General features: G+C 35.7%; 1 protein-coding gene across 2 annotated transcripts in view; it reads right to left on the bottom strand.

The window, feature by feature from the left end:
• The window catches only part of exd3 (exonuclease 3'-5' domain containing 3), a 129,707-nt gene that overhangs the window by 106,173 nt on the left and 3,415 nt on the right, over positions 1 to 20,119 (bottom strand). For both annotated transcript variants that reach the window (XM_072914159.1, XM_061966446.2), the window contains exons 3-7: positions 13,415 to 13,479; positions 9,133 to 9,297; positions 6,094 to 6,279; positions 231 to 284; positions 29 to 171 (exon numbers count right to left, since the gene is read on the bottom strand). In XM_072914159.1, the coding sequence (XP_072770260.1) occupies positions 29 to 171; positions 231 to 284; positions 6,094 to 6,279; positions 9,133 to 9,297; positions 13,415 to 13,479 (613 nt within the window). The remainder of the gene's footprint in view (positions 1 to 28; positions 172 to 230; positions 285 to 6,093; positions 6,280 to 9,132; positions 9,298 to 13,414; positions 13,480 to 20,119) is intronic.

Below are 20,119 nucleotides of genomic sequence, written 5' to 3'. Positions count from 1 at the left end.
GTTTGCCCGCCGGAATACGCCTGCACACTTTTTGATGTGGTCCTCCACAGAGAAGCAGGGATGACACCAGGAGTCCAGCAGGAGCACCAGTTCCCGTTGGAGGGAGGGGTGACCCAGCACGTAGTTCTCTGCCAGGGACAACTTGTCCTGGACGATGAGCGGCACGCAGATCTGGACAGCAGAGTCAGAATGAGGCGGATGTCTACCGGCGGACATCTTTTGTTCCTCACCTCCTCCATGTTCAGCTGCTCCCGCAGGTTCAGCTTGGCCCCCAGCAGAGCCGCCTGGGGGACACAGGACACGTCCACTCACATTTACACCCCAGGCCCCACACTAGCATTACTAGCATTTTTGCTCAATTTTAAGATAGATTTTGATACTTGGCGCCATCTTGGAAGTATGCTAACTTCTTCCATGCTAGCATGCTAACCTTTATGCTAGTGTTTTTGCTCATTTCATTCGTATAAACCTGAAAATCCTGGATTTTGATACTTGGTGCCATCTTGGAAGTATGCCATACTTGCCAACCCTCCCGGATTTTCCGGGAGACTCCCGAAATTCAGCGCCTCTCCCGAAAATTTCCCGGGACAAATTTTCTCCCGAAAATCTCCCGAAATTCAGGCGGACCTGAGTGACGTGTCGACAGCCTGTTTTCACGTCCGCTTTCCCACAATATAAACAGCGTGCCTGCCCAATCACGTTATAACTGTAGAATGATGGAGGGCGAGTTCTTGGTTTCTTATGTGGGTTTATCGTTAGGCAGTTTCATTAACGTCCTCCCAGCGCGGCAACAACACACAACAACAGCAGTCATGTTTTCGTCTACCGTAAAGCAGTTCGTCTGCCGTAAACAGCAATGTTGTGACACTCTTAAACAGGACAATACTGCCGTCTACTGTACATGCATATGTGACAATAACATCTACGGCTTTTAGAGAGTGCAGTGCACAACTGCGCACACAACAAGGAGACGAAGCAGAATGCATCATCAGAGAGGGTGTTCAGCATGGTTAGAAAAATAGTGACAGAGAATAGAACAAGGATGGACAATTCAACCCTTAACTCAACAATGAGTAGATGAGTGTTATGTGTGTGTATGTGTGTAAATAAATGAACACTGAAATTCAAGTATTTCTCTTATTTATATATATATATATATATATATATATATATATATATAGCTAGAATTCACTGAAAGTCAAGTATTTCTTATATATATATATATATATATATATATATATATATATATATATGAAATACTTGACTTGCTGAATTCTAGCTGTAAATATACTCCACCCCTCTTAACCACGCCCCCCCAACCACCCCCCCACCCCCCGAAATCGGAGGTCTCAAGGTTGGCAAGTATGAAGTATGCTAAATCTTTCTATATTAGCATGCTAAAAATTATGCTAGTGTTTTTGCTCAGTTCATCCGTATAAACCTGAAAATCATGGATTTTAATAGTTGGTGCCACCTTGGAAGTATGCTAACTTCTTCTATATTAACATGCGAAAGTTTATGCTAATGTTTTTGCTCATTTTATCCGTATAAACCTGAAAATCATGGATTTTAATAGTTGGTGCCACCTTGGAAGTATGCTAACTTCTTCTATATTAACATGCGAAAGTTTATGCTAATGTTTTTGCTCATTTTATCCGTATAAACCTGAAAATCATGGATTTTAATAGTTGGTGCCACCTTGGAAGTATGCTAACTTCTTCTATATTAACATGCGAAAGTTTATGCTAATGTTTTTGCTCATTTTATCCGTATAAACCTGAAAATCGTGGATTTTAATAGTTGGTGCCACCTTGGAAGTATGCTAACTTCTTCTATACTAACATGCTAAAGTTTATGCTAGTGTTTTTGCTCAATTCATCCGTATAAACCTGAAAATCATGGATTTTGATACTTGGCACCATCTTGGAAGTATGTTAAATATTTCTATATTACCATGCTAAAGTTTTCGTACTGTTTTTGCTCATTTAATCTGTATAAACCTAAAAATCATGGATTTTAATAGTTGGCGCCACCTTGGAAGTATGCTAACTTCTTCTATATTAACATGCTAAAAGTTTATGCTTGTTCTTTTGCTCATTTTATCCGTATATAAACCTGAAAATCATGGATTTTGATACTTGGTGCCATCTTAGAAAGATGCTAACTTCTTCTATATTAGCATGTCAACATTTATGCTAGTGTTTTTGCTCATTTCATCCGTATAAACCTGAAAATCATGGATTTTGATACTTGGCGCCATCTTGGAAGTATGCTAAATATTTATATATTAGCATGCTAACATTTTCGTACTGTTTTTGCTCATCTCATATGTACAAACCTAAAAATCATGGATTTTGATAATTGGCGCCATATCAGAAGTATGCTAACTTCTTCTATATTAACATGTTAACATTTATGCTAGTGTTTTTGCTCATTTAATCCGTATAAACCTGAAAATCGTGGATTTTGATACTTGGTGCCATCTTGGTAGAATGCTAAATATTTCTATATTAGCATGCTAAGGTTTTCGGAGTGTTTTTTGCTCATTTAATCCGTATAAACCTGAAAATCATGGATTTTAATAGTTGGCGCCACCTTGGAAGTATGCTAACTTCTTCTATATTAACATGCTAAAAGTTTATGCTTGTTCTTTTGCTCATTTTATCCGTATAAACCTGAAAATCATGGATTTTGATACTTGGTGCCATCTTGGAAGTATGCTAACTTCTTCCATGCTAGCATGCTAACCTTTATGCTAGTGCTTTTGCTCATTTCATTCGTATAAACCTGAAAATCATGGATTTTGATATTTGGTGCCATCTTGGAAGTATGCTAAATCTTTCTATATTAGCATGCTAAAGTTTATGCTAGTGTTTTTGCTAATTTAATCCGTATAAACCTGAAAATCATGGATTTTAATAGTTGGTGCCACCTTGGAAGTATGCTAACTTCTTCTATATTAACATGCAAAAGTTTATGCTAGTGTTTTTGCTCATTTCATCCGTATAAACCTGAAAATCATGAATTTTGATACTTGGTGCCATCTTAGAAAGATGCTAACTTCTTCTATATTAGCATGTCAACATTTATGCTAGTGTTTTTGCTCATTTCATCCGTATAAACCTAAAAATCCTGGATTTTAATAGTTGGCGCCACCTTGGAAGTATGCTAACTTCTTCTATATTAACATGCTAAAAGTTTATGCTTGTTCTTTTGCTCATTTTATCCGTATAAACCTGAAAATCATGGATTTTGATACTTGGTGCCATCTTAGAAAGATGCTAACTTCTTCTATATTAGCATGTCAACATTTATGCTAGTGTTTTTGCTCATTTCATTTGTATAAACCTGAAAATCATGGATTTTAATAGTTGGTGCCATCTTGGAATTATGCTAACTTCTTCTATATTAACATGCTAAAGTGTATGCTAGTGTTTTTGCTTATTTCATTTGTATAAACCTGAAATTCCTGGATTTTGATACTTGGTGCCATCTTGGAAGTATGCTAAATCGTTCTATATTAGCATGCTAAAGTTTTTGTAGTGTTTTTGCTAATTTTATCCATACAAACCTAAAAATCATGGATTTTGATACTTGGCGCCATATCAGAAGTATGCTAACTTCTTCTATATTAACATGTTAACATTTATGCTAGTGTTTTTGCTAATTTCATCCGTATAAACCTGAAACTCAAGGATTTTGATACTTGGTGCCATCTTGGTAGTATGCTAAATCTTTCTATATTAGCATGTTAACATTTATGCTAGTGTTTTTGCTCATTTCATTTGTATAAGCCTGAAAATCATGGATTTTGATAGTTGGCGCCACCTTGGAAGTATGCTAACTTCTTCAATGTTAGCATGGTAACATTTATGCTAGTGTTTCTACTAATTCCATCCGTATAAACCTGAAAATCATGGATTTTGATACTTGGCTCCACCTTGCAAGTTTGCTAACTTCTTCAATGTTAGCGTGCTAACGTTTTATGCTAGAGTTTTTGCTCATTTTATTCGTATAAACCTATGACACTTGGTACCATCTGAGAAGTACGCCAACTTTTCCTATGTCATCATGCTAGCTTTAGCAGGCTAATGTTTTGTGCAAGCTTTTTCGCAAATTTTTATGTTTAAACGTAAAAATCATAGATGTTGATTCTAGGTGCCTTTTTAGAAGTATGTAAACTCTACTTAAGTTAGCATGCTTACATTTTATGCTAACATTTTTGCAAATTGTATTCATATAAACCTCCAATTCATGCTAACTGTTCCCGGTAGAGCAAGCTAACATTAGCATGTTAATGTTTTATGCTAGCTTTTTAGCTTCAATCAGATTCAGGTTCACAGCACAGAAACTAGGCCCATTAAAATTTCCGTGGGAATTTTCTGGTTATTGTTACTGTTGCTTGCATAGATTTTTTGGTCTTCCTTTTTTAGCATATTATTTAATAAGTTAGACTTAGAGACTTAGACTTCCTTTTTTATTGTCATTCAAATTTGAACTTTACAGTACAGATAAGAACGAAATTTCGTTGCATTAGCTCATGGTAGAGCAGGATAAAAAATCAATAAGGTGCAGATATAAATAAATAGATTACTGTACAGATAAATATATTGCACTTTTGCATATGCATCCACGTTTATGGATGTATGTTATATTGTCTTTATATTAATCCATTTTTGGGGGGAATTGAGGGGATTATTTTGATGCGTTCAAGACTCTTACGGCCTGAGGGAAGAAGCTGTTACAGAACCTGGAGGTTCTGCTATGGGGGCTGCGGAACCTCTTACTATATTTGTAGGTCTACTCAAATGCTGTATAAATATCTATCCTAAGTATTGTAAAGCTAGGATTGGGTTGACGTTACTCTATTTACTTTTATAAGCTTGATTAAAACTGTGTGATTTTTTACACTTAAGATTTTAAAATAAAATAAAAATTGTGGTTTGGTAGCGGGGGGTGTATAATGTAGCCCGGAAGAGTTAGGGCTGCATGGGATTCTGGGTATTTGTTCTGTTGTGTTTATGTTGTGTTACGGTGCAAATGTTCTCCCAAAATGTGTTTGTCATTCTTGTTTGGTGTGGGTTCACAGTGTGGCGCATTATTAATAAGAGTGTTAAAGTTTTTTATACCGCCACCGTCAGTGTAACCTGTGTGGTTGTTGAGCAAGTATGCCTTGCTGTCACTTATGTGAGCAAGTTGAAACCCACACAACGTGTGGCTGGGCCAGGCCGGCACGCTGGTTGTAGTGGGCGCTAAATGCTGTACCATCACGGCACGTTCGAAAGAAAAGTTGCCTTGAATTTCGTAGTCTGCCGGAGAAATCTGGAAGTTTGACAAGTATGACGCTGTCAAGCGCCAATCATGTAAAACCCGCGGGTCGCACTAATATTCAATTTTCATATTAAGGTGTGGGCCGCGTGTCTGAGACCCTTGGTTTATACATAGCACAAATCAAGAAAAAAAACTGTGTATGCAGTGTTATTTCATTTTAAATTTCAAAAGATTTTTGTGGCTCCCATTGTTTTCTTTAATTTGTGAAACTGGTCAAAATGGCTCTTTGACTGGTAAAGGTTGCCGACCCCTGCTCTATACCATAGGTGTCAAACTCAAGGCCCGGGGGTCAGTTCTGGCCTGCCACATCATTTTATGTGGCCCGCAAAAGCCTGCAAAAAATAGGTTTAAATATATATATCTTTTTTTTTTAATAAATGCATTTGTTCTCGAAATTTTGACCAAAAAAATATTTTAAACTTTATTATTATCTGATCATGCCAATTATATTATCATATACTGTATTGCAAAACTATTTTTGTGACATAAAAACAAATAGTTAAATATCTGCTTGTCACCTTTATTTATGATTTTAAAGCAAGTTATACATAGAAAAAATAAAATAATCAAATGCATATGCATTTCGATTAATCACAAGTTATTACCCGCGTGCATAATGTAAATACATTTTTAAAAAGCGGCCCTCTGAAAGCAGCCATTACTGCAATGTGGCCCTCAATGAAAATGAGTTTGACACCCCTGCTCTATACTATCATTGACACAAGTACCGTATCAGTGCATTTCTAGCGTGTTGGCACTCGCCTCCTTGTAGCGATGCAGGGAGAGTAGGTTCATGACGAAGAGTCGCAGGGTGGCCGGGTCCAGGGTGGTGAGCTGGTAGATGTTTATCAGACCCTCCACCAAGCTGGTCTGAGCGTCAGTGAGAAGATGAAGAGCCCGACTCTGCAGAGCGCTCGCCTCCATCTTTGGAAGAGAATCCAGTGTGACCTGCGGTGCGTGAAAAAAAATCGTATGTGGTTTACCAAACAACACAAGCGAGTGATGTACATTTGCAAACATATTCCGGACTATGGAGCGCACCGGTATATAAGCCACACCCACTAGAAGAAAATAGGTTTCCATATATTAGCCGCACCGGACTATAAGCCGCAGATATATACTTTTACGTTTGTTAATATCTATTTACATACCGTAATTGTAACAGGGCAGTAAAACGGCTGATCAAACAAAACAGAAGTCATGCTCATGGACCCACTAGCCGCGCAAGCTAGCTCTCCAATCAGCTAAACAGACTCAATAACTCCACGCTGACGTTTTGGTGAATTTACGGAAGAATTAGTGAAACTGGAACAATACAAAAAGAATTCCGTTGTAAGTTAATAACACTCACACAGACACTCGTAAACGTCAATGAATCAATGAATCAATGTTTACTTATATAGCCCTAAATCACGAGTGTCTCAAAGGGCTGCACAAGCCACAACGACATCCTCAGCTCAGATCCCACATCAGGGCAAGGAAAAACTCAACCCAATGGGATGACAATGAGAAACCTTGGAGAGGACCGCAGATGTGGGGACCCCCGCCCTGGGCGACCGGTGCAATGGACGTCGAGTGGATCTAGCATAATATTGTGAGAGTCCAGTCCATAGTGGATCTAACATAATAGTGAGAATCCAGTCCATAGTGGATCTAACATAATAGTGAGAGTCCTGTCCATAGTGGATCTAACATAATAGTGAGAGTCCTGTCCATAGTGGATCTAACACAATAGTGAGAGTCCTGTCCATAGTGGGTCTAACATAATAGTGAGAGTCCAGTCCATAGTGGATCCAACATAATAGTGAGAGTCCTGTCCATAGTGGATCTAACACAATAGTGAGAGTCCAGTCCATAGTGGATCTAACATAATAGTGAGAGTCCAGTCCATAGTGGATCTAACATAATAGTGAGAGTCCTGTCCATAGTGAATCTAACATAATAGTGAGAGTCCAGTCCATAGTGGATCTAACATAATAGTGAGAGTCCAGTCCATAGTGGATCTAACATAATAGTGAGAGTCCTGTCCATAGTGGATCTAACATAATAGTGAAAGTCCAATCCATAGTGGATCTAACATAATAGTGAGAGTCCAGTCCATAGTGGATCTAACATAATATTGTGAGAGTCCAGTCCATAGTGGATCCAACATAATAGTGAAAGTCCAGTCCATAGTGGATCCAACATAATAGTGAGAGTCCAGTCCATAGTGGATCCAACATAATAGTGAGAGTCCAGTCCATAGTGGATCTAACATAATAGTGAGAGTCCAGTCCATAGTGGATCTAACATAATATTGTGAGAGTCCAGTCCATAGTGGATCCAACATAATAGTGAAAGTCCAGTCCATAGTGGATCCAACATAATAGTGAGAGTCCAGTCCATAGTGGATCTAACATAATAGTGAGAGTCCAGTCCATAGTGGATCCAACATATTAGTGAGAGTCCAGTCCATAGTGGATCTAGCATAATAGTGAGAGTCCAGTCCATAGTGGATCTAACATAATAGTGAGAGTCCTGTCCATAGTGGATCTAACATAATAGTGAGAGTCCAGTCCATAGTGGATCTAACATAATAGTGAGAGTCTAGTCCATAGTGGATCTAGCATAATAGTGAGAGTCCAGTCCATAGTGGATCTAACATAATAGTGAGAGTCCAGTCCATAGTGGATCTAACATAATAGTGAGAGTCCAGTCCATAGTGGATCTAACATAATAGTGAGAGTCCAGTCCAGTCCATAGTGGATCTAGCATAATAGTGAGAGTCCAGTCCATAGTGGATCTAACATAATAGTGAGAGTCCAGTCCATAGAGGGGCCAGCAGGAGACCATCGCGAGCAGAGACAGGTCAGCAGCGCAGAGACGTCCCCAACCCCGGGTCCCGACGTGTTAGCTTATTAGCTAACGATGCTAGCTTGAGCACATTACGATAGCATGTACAAATATGCATGAAAACACTCCTTCAGGCGTCACACATGGGACGCTTTAGTGAGTAAGAATTGTTGTAGTTATATTGTAAAACTTACAAACATTGCTTAGAGCAATGAATGAGGAATTCATGCGAGTAGAAACGCTATGGACAAATAGTAGACGAAATGGGATATACTTCCGGTTCAAGGAACAAAACAGGAAGTAGATTTGCAACCAACAAAAGAAGGCGCCATAGCACAAACAATAACACACCTTTTCAGTGTCTCTGTCGGTGGTTTATGAAAACTATTTGTTGAATACAATCAACGTTGCTTGGAGTGACGAATGAAGAATCCGAGGAGAAATGCTATGGACAAGTGGTAGACGAAACGGGATATACTTCCGGTTCAAGGAACAAAACAGGAAGTAGATTTGCAACAAACAAAAGAAGACGCCTTAGAACAAAAAATAGCACACCTTTTCAGTGTCTCTCGGTGTTTTATGAAAAACTATTTGTTGAATACAATCAATGTTGCTTGGAGTGACGAATGAAGAATCCATACGAGTAGAAGATGGAACGGCACTTGTACTTCCGGTAGAAAGCTCAGTCTAAACAGAAGGGCCATGCAGCACAGCAGCACCTGTCGTGAGTGAACTCGTCCAAAAGATGGCGCTATAGCACAAACGATAACACACCTTCTCAGTGTGTTTGCTTGGTTTGTTTTAAAACGACTTGCGTTCCATAAATCCATGAATTAGCTGCAGCGTTCTATAAGCCGCAGGGATCAAAGCGTAGTAAAAAAAAAAAAAAAAACAGTAGCGGCTTGTAGTCCGTAATTGACGGGAAATGTGAGCAGAGTACAGAAGTGCATTATGGGAAGATCTTGGCACCTCGGGATGTTCCTGCAGCCAACTCTGGAATTCCTTCAGGATGTGGGGCCCCAATGTGTGGCTCCGGCCCTTCTGCTTGCCTAGACAGCTCTCAAGGATGGTGAGGAAGGCATCCAGGGGATGGTTTTGAAGGTTTGAGAAGCCCTCCTTGGCTGTTGAGTGTAACTGCGGGGGGGACACAGAAGGAAGGAGCAAACATCAGCGTTCTGATTATTTACCCTATTTTGATCATTTCAATCATTTCTGGGACTGAGTTTTCCCGCGCATTGATTTCCGTTTCCATAGCAACGCACTTCAGACTCCTGGAAACACCTTCTTCAGCAAACAAACGTGTGTTTTCTAAATCATGGCAGACTTAGTGACAGGCAACAAAGACGACTATTTTTGGACAAATGAGGATTCACAACCTTATTTTTTTGAAGCTGAACATAAGGAGGATGAACTACCGCTTCTAGAAGCGAGCACGGAGGAAGAGTGAGAGGTTGGAGCAGACGGAAGAGGAGAGAGTGAGGTGAAAGTGACTTTTGACTCTGTAAATGTGGAATTTGGAGCCTAGCTTATTTGACATAAATGGAGTGGTTACCCAAATAAACCGGGAAAAAAAATTCCCCAAACGCACAACTGCCCATGGAGTGAGTCCCACTTTATATTGATCATGATACAGCCGTGTACAAACAAAACATGAAATAATACTTTACAGTATTTACATTGTTCATGTTATTCACTCAGTACAGATTGGTGTCCTATCACATTGTTGTGCATTACAAACTCAAACGTGTTTCATGTTGACGTAGAAGCTAGCTTATCTATTTCCGTAGTTAGCTTTTACGGCTAACACCGTAGCATATCGATTCCTTTGTGTTCACTCTTACAATAACAATGTTGCTACAGTTTGGTTATTATACAGGTTACAGAACGTAAATGAATTATTGTTGACGCTTTTTGAATGCATTTTTAAAGTGATTTACAGGTAGAATTGAGTGCTAACATTAGCTGCATTGCTAGCCAATAGGAACTAGCCAATTTTTACAAGTTAGAAAGCGGAAAAAACTAATTGTTTATTCTTGTCTCTCATAATGATTGTGAACGATAGGCAAAATTCCCCCTATAAGTGCAGTTCCCCTTTAAGAATGATAAATGGGAGTTAAAACTATGGACTTCGTTGAGCTGCCACGAGGGTTACAGTTGGACCCCGGAACAGATCAAACTCAATTCACATAATTTCCTGGGCATAAAATTATTCTAAAATCAAACAAATTCTGACTTTCTAGCAATTCCTTGTGTGGGACGTGTGTTTGTCGCACTAGCCCAAGCACACACACACACACACATCACCACACATCAGACATGCATATGGGGTCCCGACTTAAGAATGTAAACTTTGGCTTTAGAAAGTTCCTTCAGGAGAAAATAATATCTGTGTGAGAATGTCTAGCTGCCGCCTACTAATTTGCCCAGCAGATGTCATTCACTCAATATCCTCCTCACACACATCTCAAGTTCATTCGGTGCAAATTCCTTCCTTCCTACCGACAGCCACTCTGCTTTCCTCATTAACACACACACACACACACACATAAACACACACACACACACACACATACTCTCTTGTATTTGTTACCTTCTTGAGGCCTTCGAAAAATGCCTACCTCTTAAGGACCACCCTTTCTAGGTATATAAATATTTGTATTTACAACATTTAGGGATGTCCGATAATGGCTTTTTGCCGATATCCCGATATTGTCCAACTCTTTGATTACCGATATCAACCGATACCAATATATACCATACTTGCCAACCCTCCCGGATTTTCCAGGAGACTCCCGAAATTCAGCGCCTCTCCCGAAAAACTCCCGGGACAAATTTTCTCCCAAAAATCTCCCGAAATTCAGGCGGAGCTGGAGGCCACGCCCCTTCCAGCTCCATGCAAACCTGAGTGACGTGTCGACAGCCTGTTTTCACGTCCGCTTTCCCACAATACAAACAGCGTGCCTGTCCAATCACGTTATAACTGTAGAATGATGGAGGGCGAGTTCTTGATTTCTTATGTGGGTTTATTGTTAGGCAGTTTCATTAACGTCCTCCCAGCGCGGTAACAACACACAACAACAGCAGTCACGTTTTCGTCTACCGTAAAGCACTTCGTCTGCCGTAAACAGCAATGTTGTGACACTCTTAAACAGGACAATACTGCCATCTACTGTACATGCATATGTGACAATAACATCTACTGTACATGCATATGTGACAATAACATCTACGGTTTTTAGAGAGTGCAGTGCACAACTGCGCACACAACAAGGAGACGAAGCAGAATGCATCATCAGAGAGGGTGTTCAGCATGGTTAGAAAAATAGTGACAGAGAATAGAACAAGGATGGACAATTCAACCCTTAACTCAACAATGAGTAGATGAGTGTTATGTGTGTGTATATGTGTAAATAAATGAACACTGAAATTCAAGTATTTCTCTTATTTTTATATATATATATATATATATATATATATATATATATATATATATATATATATATATATATATAGCTAGAATTCACTGAAAGTCAAGTATTTCTTATATGTATATATATATATATATATATATATATATATATATATATGAAATACTTGACTTGGTGAATTCTAGCTGTAAATATACTCCTCCCTTCTTAACCACGCCTCCGACCACGGTTGGCAAGTATGATGTATACAGTTGTGGAATTAACACATTATTATGCCTAATTAGGACAACCAGGTATGGTGAAGATAAGGTCCTTTTAAAAAAAAATTATAAAATAAAATAAGATAAATAAATTTAAAAAAAATTATTGAATAAAAAAGAAAGTAAAACAATATGAAAACAGTTACCTAGAAACTAGTAATTAATGAAAATTAGTAAAATTAAGTGTTAAAGGTTAGTACTATTAGTGGACCAGCAGCACGCACAATCATGTGTGCTTACGGACTGTATCCCTTGCAGACTGTATTGATATATATTGATATATAATGTAGGAACCACAATATTAATAACAGAAAGAAACAACACTTTTGTGTGAATGAGTGTAAATGGGGGAGGGAGGTTTTTTGGGTTGGTGAACTAATTGTAAGTGAATCTTGTGTTTTTTATGTTGATTTAATAAAAATTAAAAAAAATATATACAGATGAAAAAAGGGCAATAAGATTAAAAAAGGCAATACCAATAAGAAAGGCAGGCACCAATAAAAAGGCAGATAGCGGTGAAAAAAGACTAATACCAATAAAAAAGGGTGATATCGATGCAAAAAATGCCAATACAGATGAAATAAGGCAGACACCGATGAAAAAAGGGCGATACCAATAAAGAAGGCTGATACAGATAAAAAAGGGCGATATCGATGAAAAAAATGCAATACCGGTGAAGAAGGGCGATACCAATAAGAAAGGCAGACACCGATAAAAAGGCCGATATTGGTGAAAAAAGGCTAATACCAATAAAAAGGGTGATACCAGTGAAAAAATGACGATACCGATGAAAGAAGGCTGACACCGATGAAAAAAGGGCGATACCAATAAAGAAGGCTGATACAGATTAAAAAAAGGGCGATATTGATGAAAAAAGGGGCGATACCAGTGAAGAAGGGCGATACCAATAAGAAAGGCAGACACCGATAAAAAGGCAGATACCGGTGAAAAAAGGCTAATACTGATAAAAAGGGTGATACCGATGGAAAAAATGCCAATACCGATGAAAGAAGGCTGGCACCGATGAAAAATGGGCGATACCAATAAAGAAGGCTGATACAGATAAAAAAAGGCCGATATCGATGAAAAAAGGGCGATACCGGTGAAGAAGGGCAATACCAATAAAGAAGGCAGATACGGATTAAAAAAGGCAGATACCGATGAAAAAGGGTGATACGGATTTTAAAAAGGGGTGATACTGATGAAAAAAGACCAATACGGATGGAAAAAAGGCGATATGGATAAAAAAGGTCGATACCGTCAAAAAAAGGATGATACAGATAAAAAAGGTGTGATACCAATGAAAAAGGGCAATACCGATTAAAAAAGGTCGATACGGATAAAAAAAAAGGTTGATACCAATGAAAAGTGGGTGATACGGATAAAAAAAAGGGGCGATGCGGTTAAAAAAAGGGCAATACCGATGAAAAAAGGGCGATAGGGATAAAAAAGGTTGATACGGATATAGGCAAACATGTCAAATATCGGCGGTGGAGGTCTGTTCCTTCCTCTCCCGATGCGTGTGATACATCAAAGCAGCTTGTGTCAATACTTGACTCTCACCGTCTGCAGGTCCAAGTGGCTCCACAGTTGGGTGATCTGGTCTCTCAGCTGGTCCGGGTCCAGACCTGCGGGGATAACGCACACGTTAGCTGGGCTTTCATTGCGACCTCTGACCTGTGGAGCCGCCAAGGAGCCAGAAGGAAATGGAGTGGGTGGATATTGTTGGCCTGGGGAGACACCGGATAGCTTCTGAAATACAAGATGTCATCTCCTGACTCTCACTTGCACCTTCTCCTCGCTTGCTCGGGATTTTTACTCTGACATTCATGCATTATCATTAATATGATTATTATTATCAATATTAATATTTCTATTGTTAATAATATTAACATTGTGCAATTTGTACTGTGACCGGGCAGCAGGGGACATTCATGCATTATTATTATTATTATTATTATTATTATGTAGAGGGCATTCATGAATTATTATTATTATGATGATGATGATGTAGGAGACATTCATGCATTATTATTATTATTATTATTATTATTATTAAGTAGGGGACATTCATGCATTATTATTATTATTATTATTATATAGGGGGCATTCATTAATTATTATTATTATTATTATTATTATGATGATGATGATGTAGGGGACAGTCATGCATTATTATTATTATTATTATTATTATGTAGGGGACATTCATGAATTATTATTATTATGATGATGATGATGATGATGTAGAGGACATTCATGCATTATAATTATTATCATTATTATTACGTCGGGGACATTCATGCATTGTCATTATAATAATAATTATTATTATTATATAGAGGACATTCATGAATTATTATTATTATGATGATGATGATGATGATGATGATGATGATGATGTATATTATGTGATCCCCAACCTTTTTGTAACTGCGGACCAGTCAACGCTTGAAAATTTGTCCCACGGACATAAAAAAATACAATCATGTGTGCTTACGGACTGTTTTTTGGGTTGGTGCACTAATTGTAAGTGTATCTTGTGTTTTTTTATGTTGATTTAATAAAAAATTAATTTATTTTATTTTTATTTTTTTATTTTCTTGTGCGGCCCGGTACCAATCGATCCACGGACCGGTACCGGGCCGCGGCTCGGTGGTTGGGGAGCACTGATGCAGGGGACATTCATGCATTATTATTTTTATTATATAGATGACATTCATGCATTATTATTATGATGATGATGATGATGATGATGTAGGGGACATTCATGCATTATTATTATTATTATTATTATTATTATTATTATTATTATTATTATGTAGGGTACATTCATGCGTTATTATTATTACGTAGGGGCATTCATGCATCATTATTATTATCATTATCATTATGTAGGGGACATTCATGAATTATTATTACTATTATGATGATGATGTAGGGGACATTCATGCATTATTATTATCATTATTATCATTATGTAGGGGACATTCATGCATTATTATTATTAATATTATTATGTAGGAGACATTCATGCATTATTATTATAATTATTATTATGTAGGAGACATTCATGCATTATTATTATAATAATTATTATTATTATGTAGGGTACATTCATGCATTATTATTATTATTATTATTATTATAATTATTATTATTATAATTATGTAGGGGACATTCATGCATTATTATTATTATTATTATTAATAATATTATGAAGGGGACATTCATGCATTATTATTATTATTATTATTATTATTATTATTATTATTATTATTATTATTATCATTATCATTATAATTATTATTATGTAGGGGACATGTATGCATTATTATTATTATTATTATTATTATTATGAAGGGGACTTTAATGCATTATTATTATTATTATTATTATTGTTATTATTATTATTATTATTATTATCATTATAATTATTATGTAGGGGACATTTATGCATTATTATTATTATAATTATTATTATGATGATGAAGGGGACATTCATGCATTATTATTAATATTATATAGAGGACATTCATGCATTATTATTATTATTATATAAAGGACATTCATGCATTATTACTATTTGGATGATGATGATGATGATGTAGGGGACATTCATGCATTATTATTATTATTATTATTATTATTATGTAGGGTACATTCATGTGTTATTATTATTACGTGGGGCATTCATGCATCATTATTATTATCATTATCATTATGTAGGGGACATTCATGAATTATTATTATTATTATGTAGGAGACATTCATGCATTATTATTATAATTATTATTATGTAGGAGACATTCATGCATTATTATTATAACTATTATTATTATTATGTAGGGTACATTCATGCATTATTATTATTATAATTATTATTATTATAATTATGTAGGGGACATTCATGCATTATTATTATTATTATTATTAATACTATGAAGGGGACATTCATGCATTATTATTATTATAATTATTATTATAATTATTATCATTATAATTATTATTATGTAGGGGACATGTATGCATTATTATTATTAGTAGTAGTATTATTATTATTATTATGAAGGGGACATTAATGCATTATTATTATTATTATTATTATTGTTATTATTATTATTATTATTATCATTATAATTATTATGTAGGGGACATTTATGCATTATTATTATTATAATTATTATTATGATGATGAAGGGGACATTCATGCATTATTATTAATATTATCATTATTATCATTATATTTATTATTATTATGTAGGGGACATTCATGCATTATAATAATTATTATTATGATGTAGGGGACATTCATGCATTATTATTAATATTATCATTATTATCATTATATTTATTATTATTATGTAGGGGACATTCATGCATTATAATTATTATTATTATGATGTAGGGGACATTCATGCATGCCACCAATAACAAAAGGGAATGATGCACTTTTGTGATATCTGTATCCGCCGCATCAACTTTCTGACCCTTTAGGCCGTGTGGGCTCCACCGTACCTGACATCACCACCTCCCCCGACCCCCACCGCCCTTCCTCCTTCCCAGGGCTTGCTTTCCTGTTCTGCGCTCCCTCCCTGGCAGCGGCAGCCTCTCTCCGTTTGGTCTCGGATTTCCCCAGGAAAGGACCACGATGGTGTAAAAAATAAAAGCCTTCCTGGGAAAGCAGGCCCAATAAAGGCCTGTCCACACGCTGGAAGCCTCGTGCATCCTTTAACTTGTAGCGACATTAAAGTAACGCCATTAAAACAAACAAAAACAGAAAACGTTGCAATGTAGACTAAGAACACAAAGATGCCATGCAGGCTGTTTTTTCTTTAAAACTGTCATTGCTCAAAAATAATAATGACTCAAAATCAATGTTATGAATTATTGACATTTTTAAAGCTCCAATGACTTCACATCAAATTGTCCACCTTGAAATATTTTTTGGGGAAAATATTGCATATGTTGACATCTAAAAAAAAAGTTTTATTTGGAAAAAAAAGGCATAAAACTAACAAACAACATCACAAAAATGTGAAAAATGTCCCTAAGAACGTTAGTGGGGGTTTTCAAACTGTCATTGCTCTAAAAATAATAATGACTGAAAATCAATGTTATGAATTATCGACATATTTTAGGCTCCGATTACTTCATATCAAATATTACACTTGAAATCATTTTTGGGCAAAACATTGCAAAAGTGCATAAAGCAAACAAAAAAAACCTTGTAATTGACAGAAATATATTAAGTGTTGTTAAAAGTAAAAATAAATAAATAAATGTATGCTTTTTTTTAACACTTTTAAGAGTGGGGCCCCTTTGAGTTCCCAAGAACGTTAAAAAACTAACAGTCATTGCTCAAAAAATAATAATGGATCAAAATCAATGTTGTTATGAATTATTGACCTATTTAAGGTTCCAATTACATCACATTAAATATTACACTTTGAAATACGTTTTGGGGAAAATATTGCACATGTTGGGTGTTTGCCATATAAAAAACTAAGTTTTATTTGAAAAACGCCATAAAACTAACAATTAAAATAAAATAAAAAACATTTTAAAAAAAAATATAAAAAACATACAATCAACAGTGGGAACTGAAGTTGATCTAGAGATTTAAGGGTTGGAAAAAATACAAATATAATAATGTACGACTTATTTTTAACACTTTTATGAGTGGGGGCCTTTCGGGTCCCTAAGAAAGTTAGTGGGTTTTTTAAAACTGTCATTGCTAAATTAAAAATTAATAAAATAAGGACTGAAAATCAATGTTGTTATGAATTATTGACATATTTAAGGCTCCAATTACTTTGCAGCAAATATTCTACTTTGACATATTTTGGGGGGAAAATATTGTATATTTTGGGTGTTTGCAATATAAAAGACTATGTTTTATTGAACAAAAAGGCATAAAAAAATAAAACAATCGTCGGTTGAATCTGAAATTGATGTAGAAATTTAAGCATTAAAAAATACAAATAAAATAATGTATTACCGGTACTTTTTTAAATCTAATTTGGTAGTTATACACCTATGAATCAAATATTAAGTTATTTTTTGAAATTTTGCCAATTATTCACAATCCTTCTGTAAGACAAGAACACATGTTTTTCTTTTGTTATGCATTCTAACTCATACAATATGGCAAGTAAGAGGTGGCTTACAATGCAGCTAATAGGAGTACAGTATTCCCCTCTAAAAAAAAACATCCAAAAAGTGCCAACAATACTACATTTACATGTCGTGACCTTAATATTAACCAAGTATTAGCCATATTGTTAACGCATGTTAATGTTTAGCATGTTAACGTTAGCATTCTAGGTTTTTTTACCTATTTTGGTGGGTTTATACCTCAGAATCAAATGAGTTATTTCTTTGGAATGTATTTGGAATTCTGCCTATCATTCACAATCCTTATGTAAAACAAGAACACATATGTTCTTATTTTTTTTGGCATTCTAACTTGTAAAATATGGCAAGTAAGAGGTGGCTAATAATGCAGATAAAAAGAGTACATTATTCCCCTCTAAAAAAAAAACTAAAACCGCCAAAAATTATACATTTACATGTCGTGACCTGAATAATAATCATGTATTAGCCATATTAACACATGTAAACTGTTAGCATGTTATTGTTAGCATTCTAATTGTTTTTACCTACTTTGTTATACACTTATGAATCAAATAGTAAGTTATAATTTGAAATGTTGCCCATCTTTCACAATCCTTATGTAAGAGAAGAACACGTTTATATTTTGTTATGCATTCTAACTCGTAAAATATGGCAAGTAAGAGGTGGCTTACAATGCAGCTAATAGGAGTACAGTATTCCCCTCTAAAAAAACATCCAAAAAGTGCCAACAATACTACATTTACATGTCGTGACCTTAATATTAATCAAGTATTAGCAATATTGTTAACGCATGTTAATGTTTAGCATGTTAACGTTAACATTCTATTTTTTTTTACCTATTTTGGTGGGATTATACCTCAGAATCAAATGAATTATTTATTTGGAATTTATTTGGAATTCTGCCTATCATTCACAATCCTTATGTAAAACAAGAACACATATGTTTTTATTTTTTTATGCATTCTAACTCGTAAAATATGGCAAGTAAGAGGTGGCTTACAATGCAGCTAATAGGAGTACATTATTCCCCTTTAAAAAAACATCCAAAAAGTGCCAACAGTACTACATTTACATGTTGTGACCTTAATATTAACCAAGTATTAGCAATATTGTTAACGTAAGTTAACTTTTAGCATGTTAACTTTTAGCATGTTAACTTTTAGCACGTTAACGTTAGCATTCTAGTTTTTTTACCTATTTGGTGGGTTTATATCTCAGAATCAAATGAGTTATTTCTTTGGAATTCTGCCTATCATTCACAATCCTTATGTAAGACAATAACACACGTTTTTCTTTTGTTATGCATTCTAACTCGTACAATATGGCAAGTAAGAGGTGGTTTACAACGCAGCTAATACGACTACAGTATTCCCCTCTAAAACAACATCCCAAAAGTGCCAACAATACTACATTTACATGTCGTGACCTTAATATTAACCAAGTATTAGCAATATTGTGAACGCATGTTAACTGTTAGCATGTTATCGTTAGCAACGAGAGCAGACATTGTTCAGTAAGTGATTGTTTTATTATGTTTGCATATCTTGTTTAGCACTTAGCAATACTGCTACATGCTGCTTAGTGTTTGACTAAAGCTGCATCTGTTCAGCACAGAGCTTCTAAAACTTGTAGATCATCCTCCTTAAATTCAACATCAAAAATAAAAGTTTCTGGATAATCATTTGTCCCAAACTAGTCTTTGTTGTCTCTCATCAAGTCTGCCATGATTAGTAGTCTTGTTGTTGTTGAAGGGAAAAATGAACGTTGTGAAATTAATACACTTAAAATGATGAAAATATGTAAATATTACATGTTATCATGAATGTTACTAGATACTACATATATACTTACAGCGTGTATATAAAACCTTGATGGAGGTTTTTAGAGCGTTTTACAGGCGGAATAGAGCGACTCTAATTGGCTCCATTGTTCGCTGACTTTTACTAGCTTTTATTTACGTTTAGAATGCATGTAAAAAAAACATGTGTTCTTGTCTTACATAAGGATCGTGAATGGTATGCAAAATCCCCCTCAAGAAGTGCAGTTCCCCTTTAAATGTGACAAAAGTGTTGTCGTCTTACACCGTGTGGATTATTCCGGGCAAAATGAGGCGAAAAACAATACGAGTCA

This window comes from Nerophis lumbriciformis, linkage group LG11 (genome assembly GCF_033978685.3).
Source record: "Nerophis lumbriciformis linkage group LG11, RoL_Nlum_v2.1, whole genome shotgun sequence".
In the NCBI taxonomy this organism is placed as follows: Eukaryota; Metazoa; Chordata; class Actinopteri; order Syngnathiformes; family Syngnathidae; genus Nerophis; species Nerophis lumbriciformis.
This window is presented reverse-complemented; position numbering and strand designations above follow the sequence as displayed.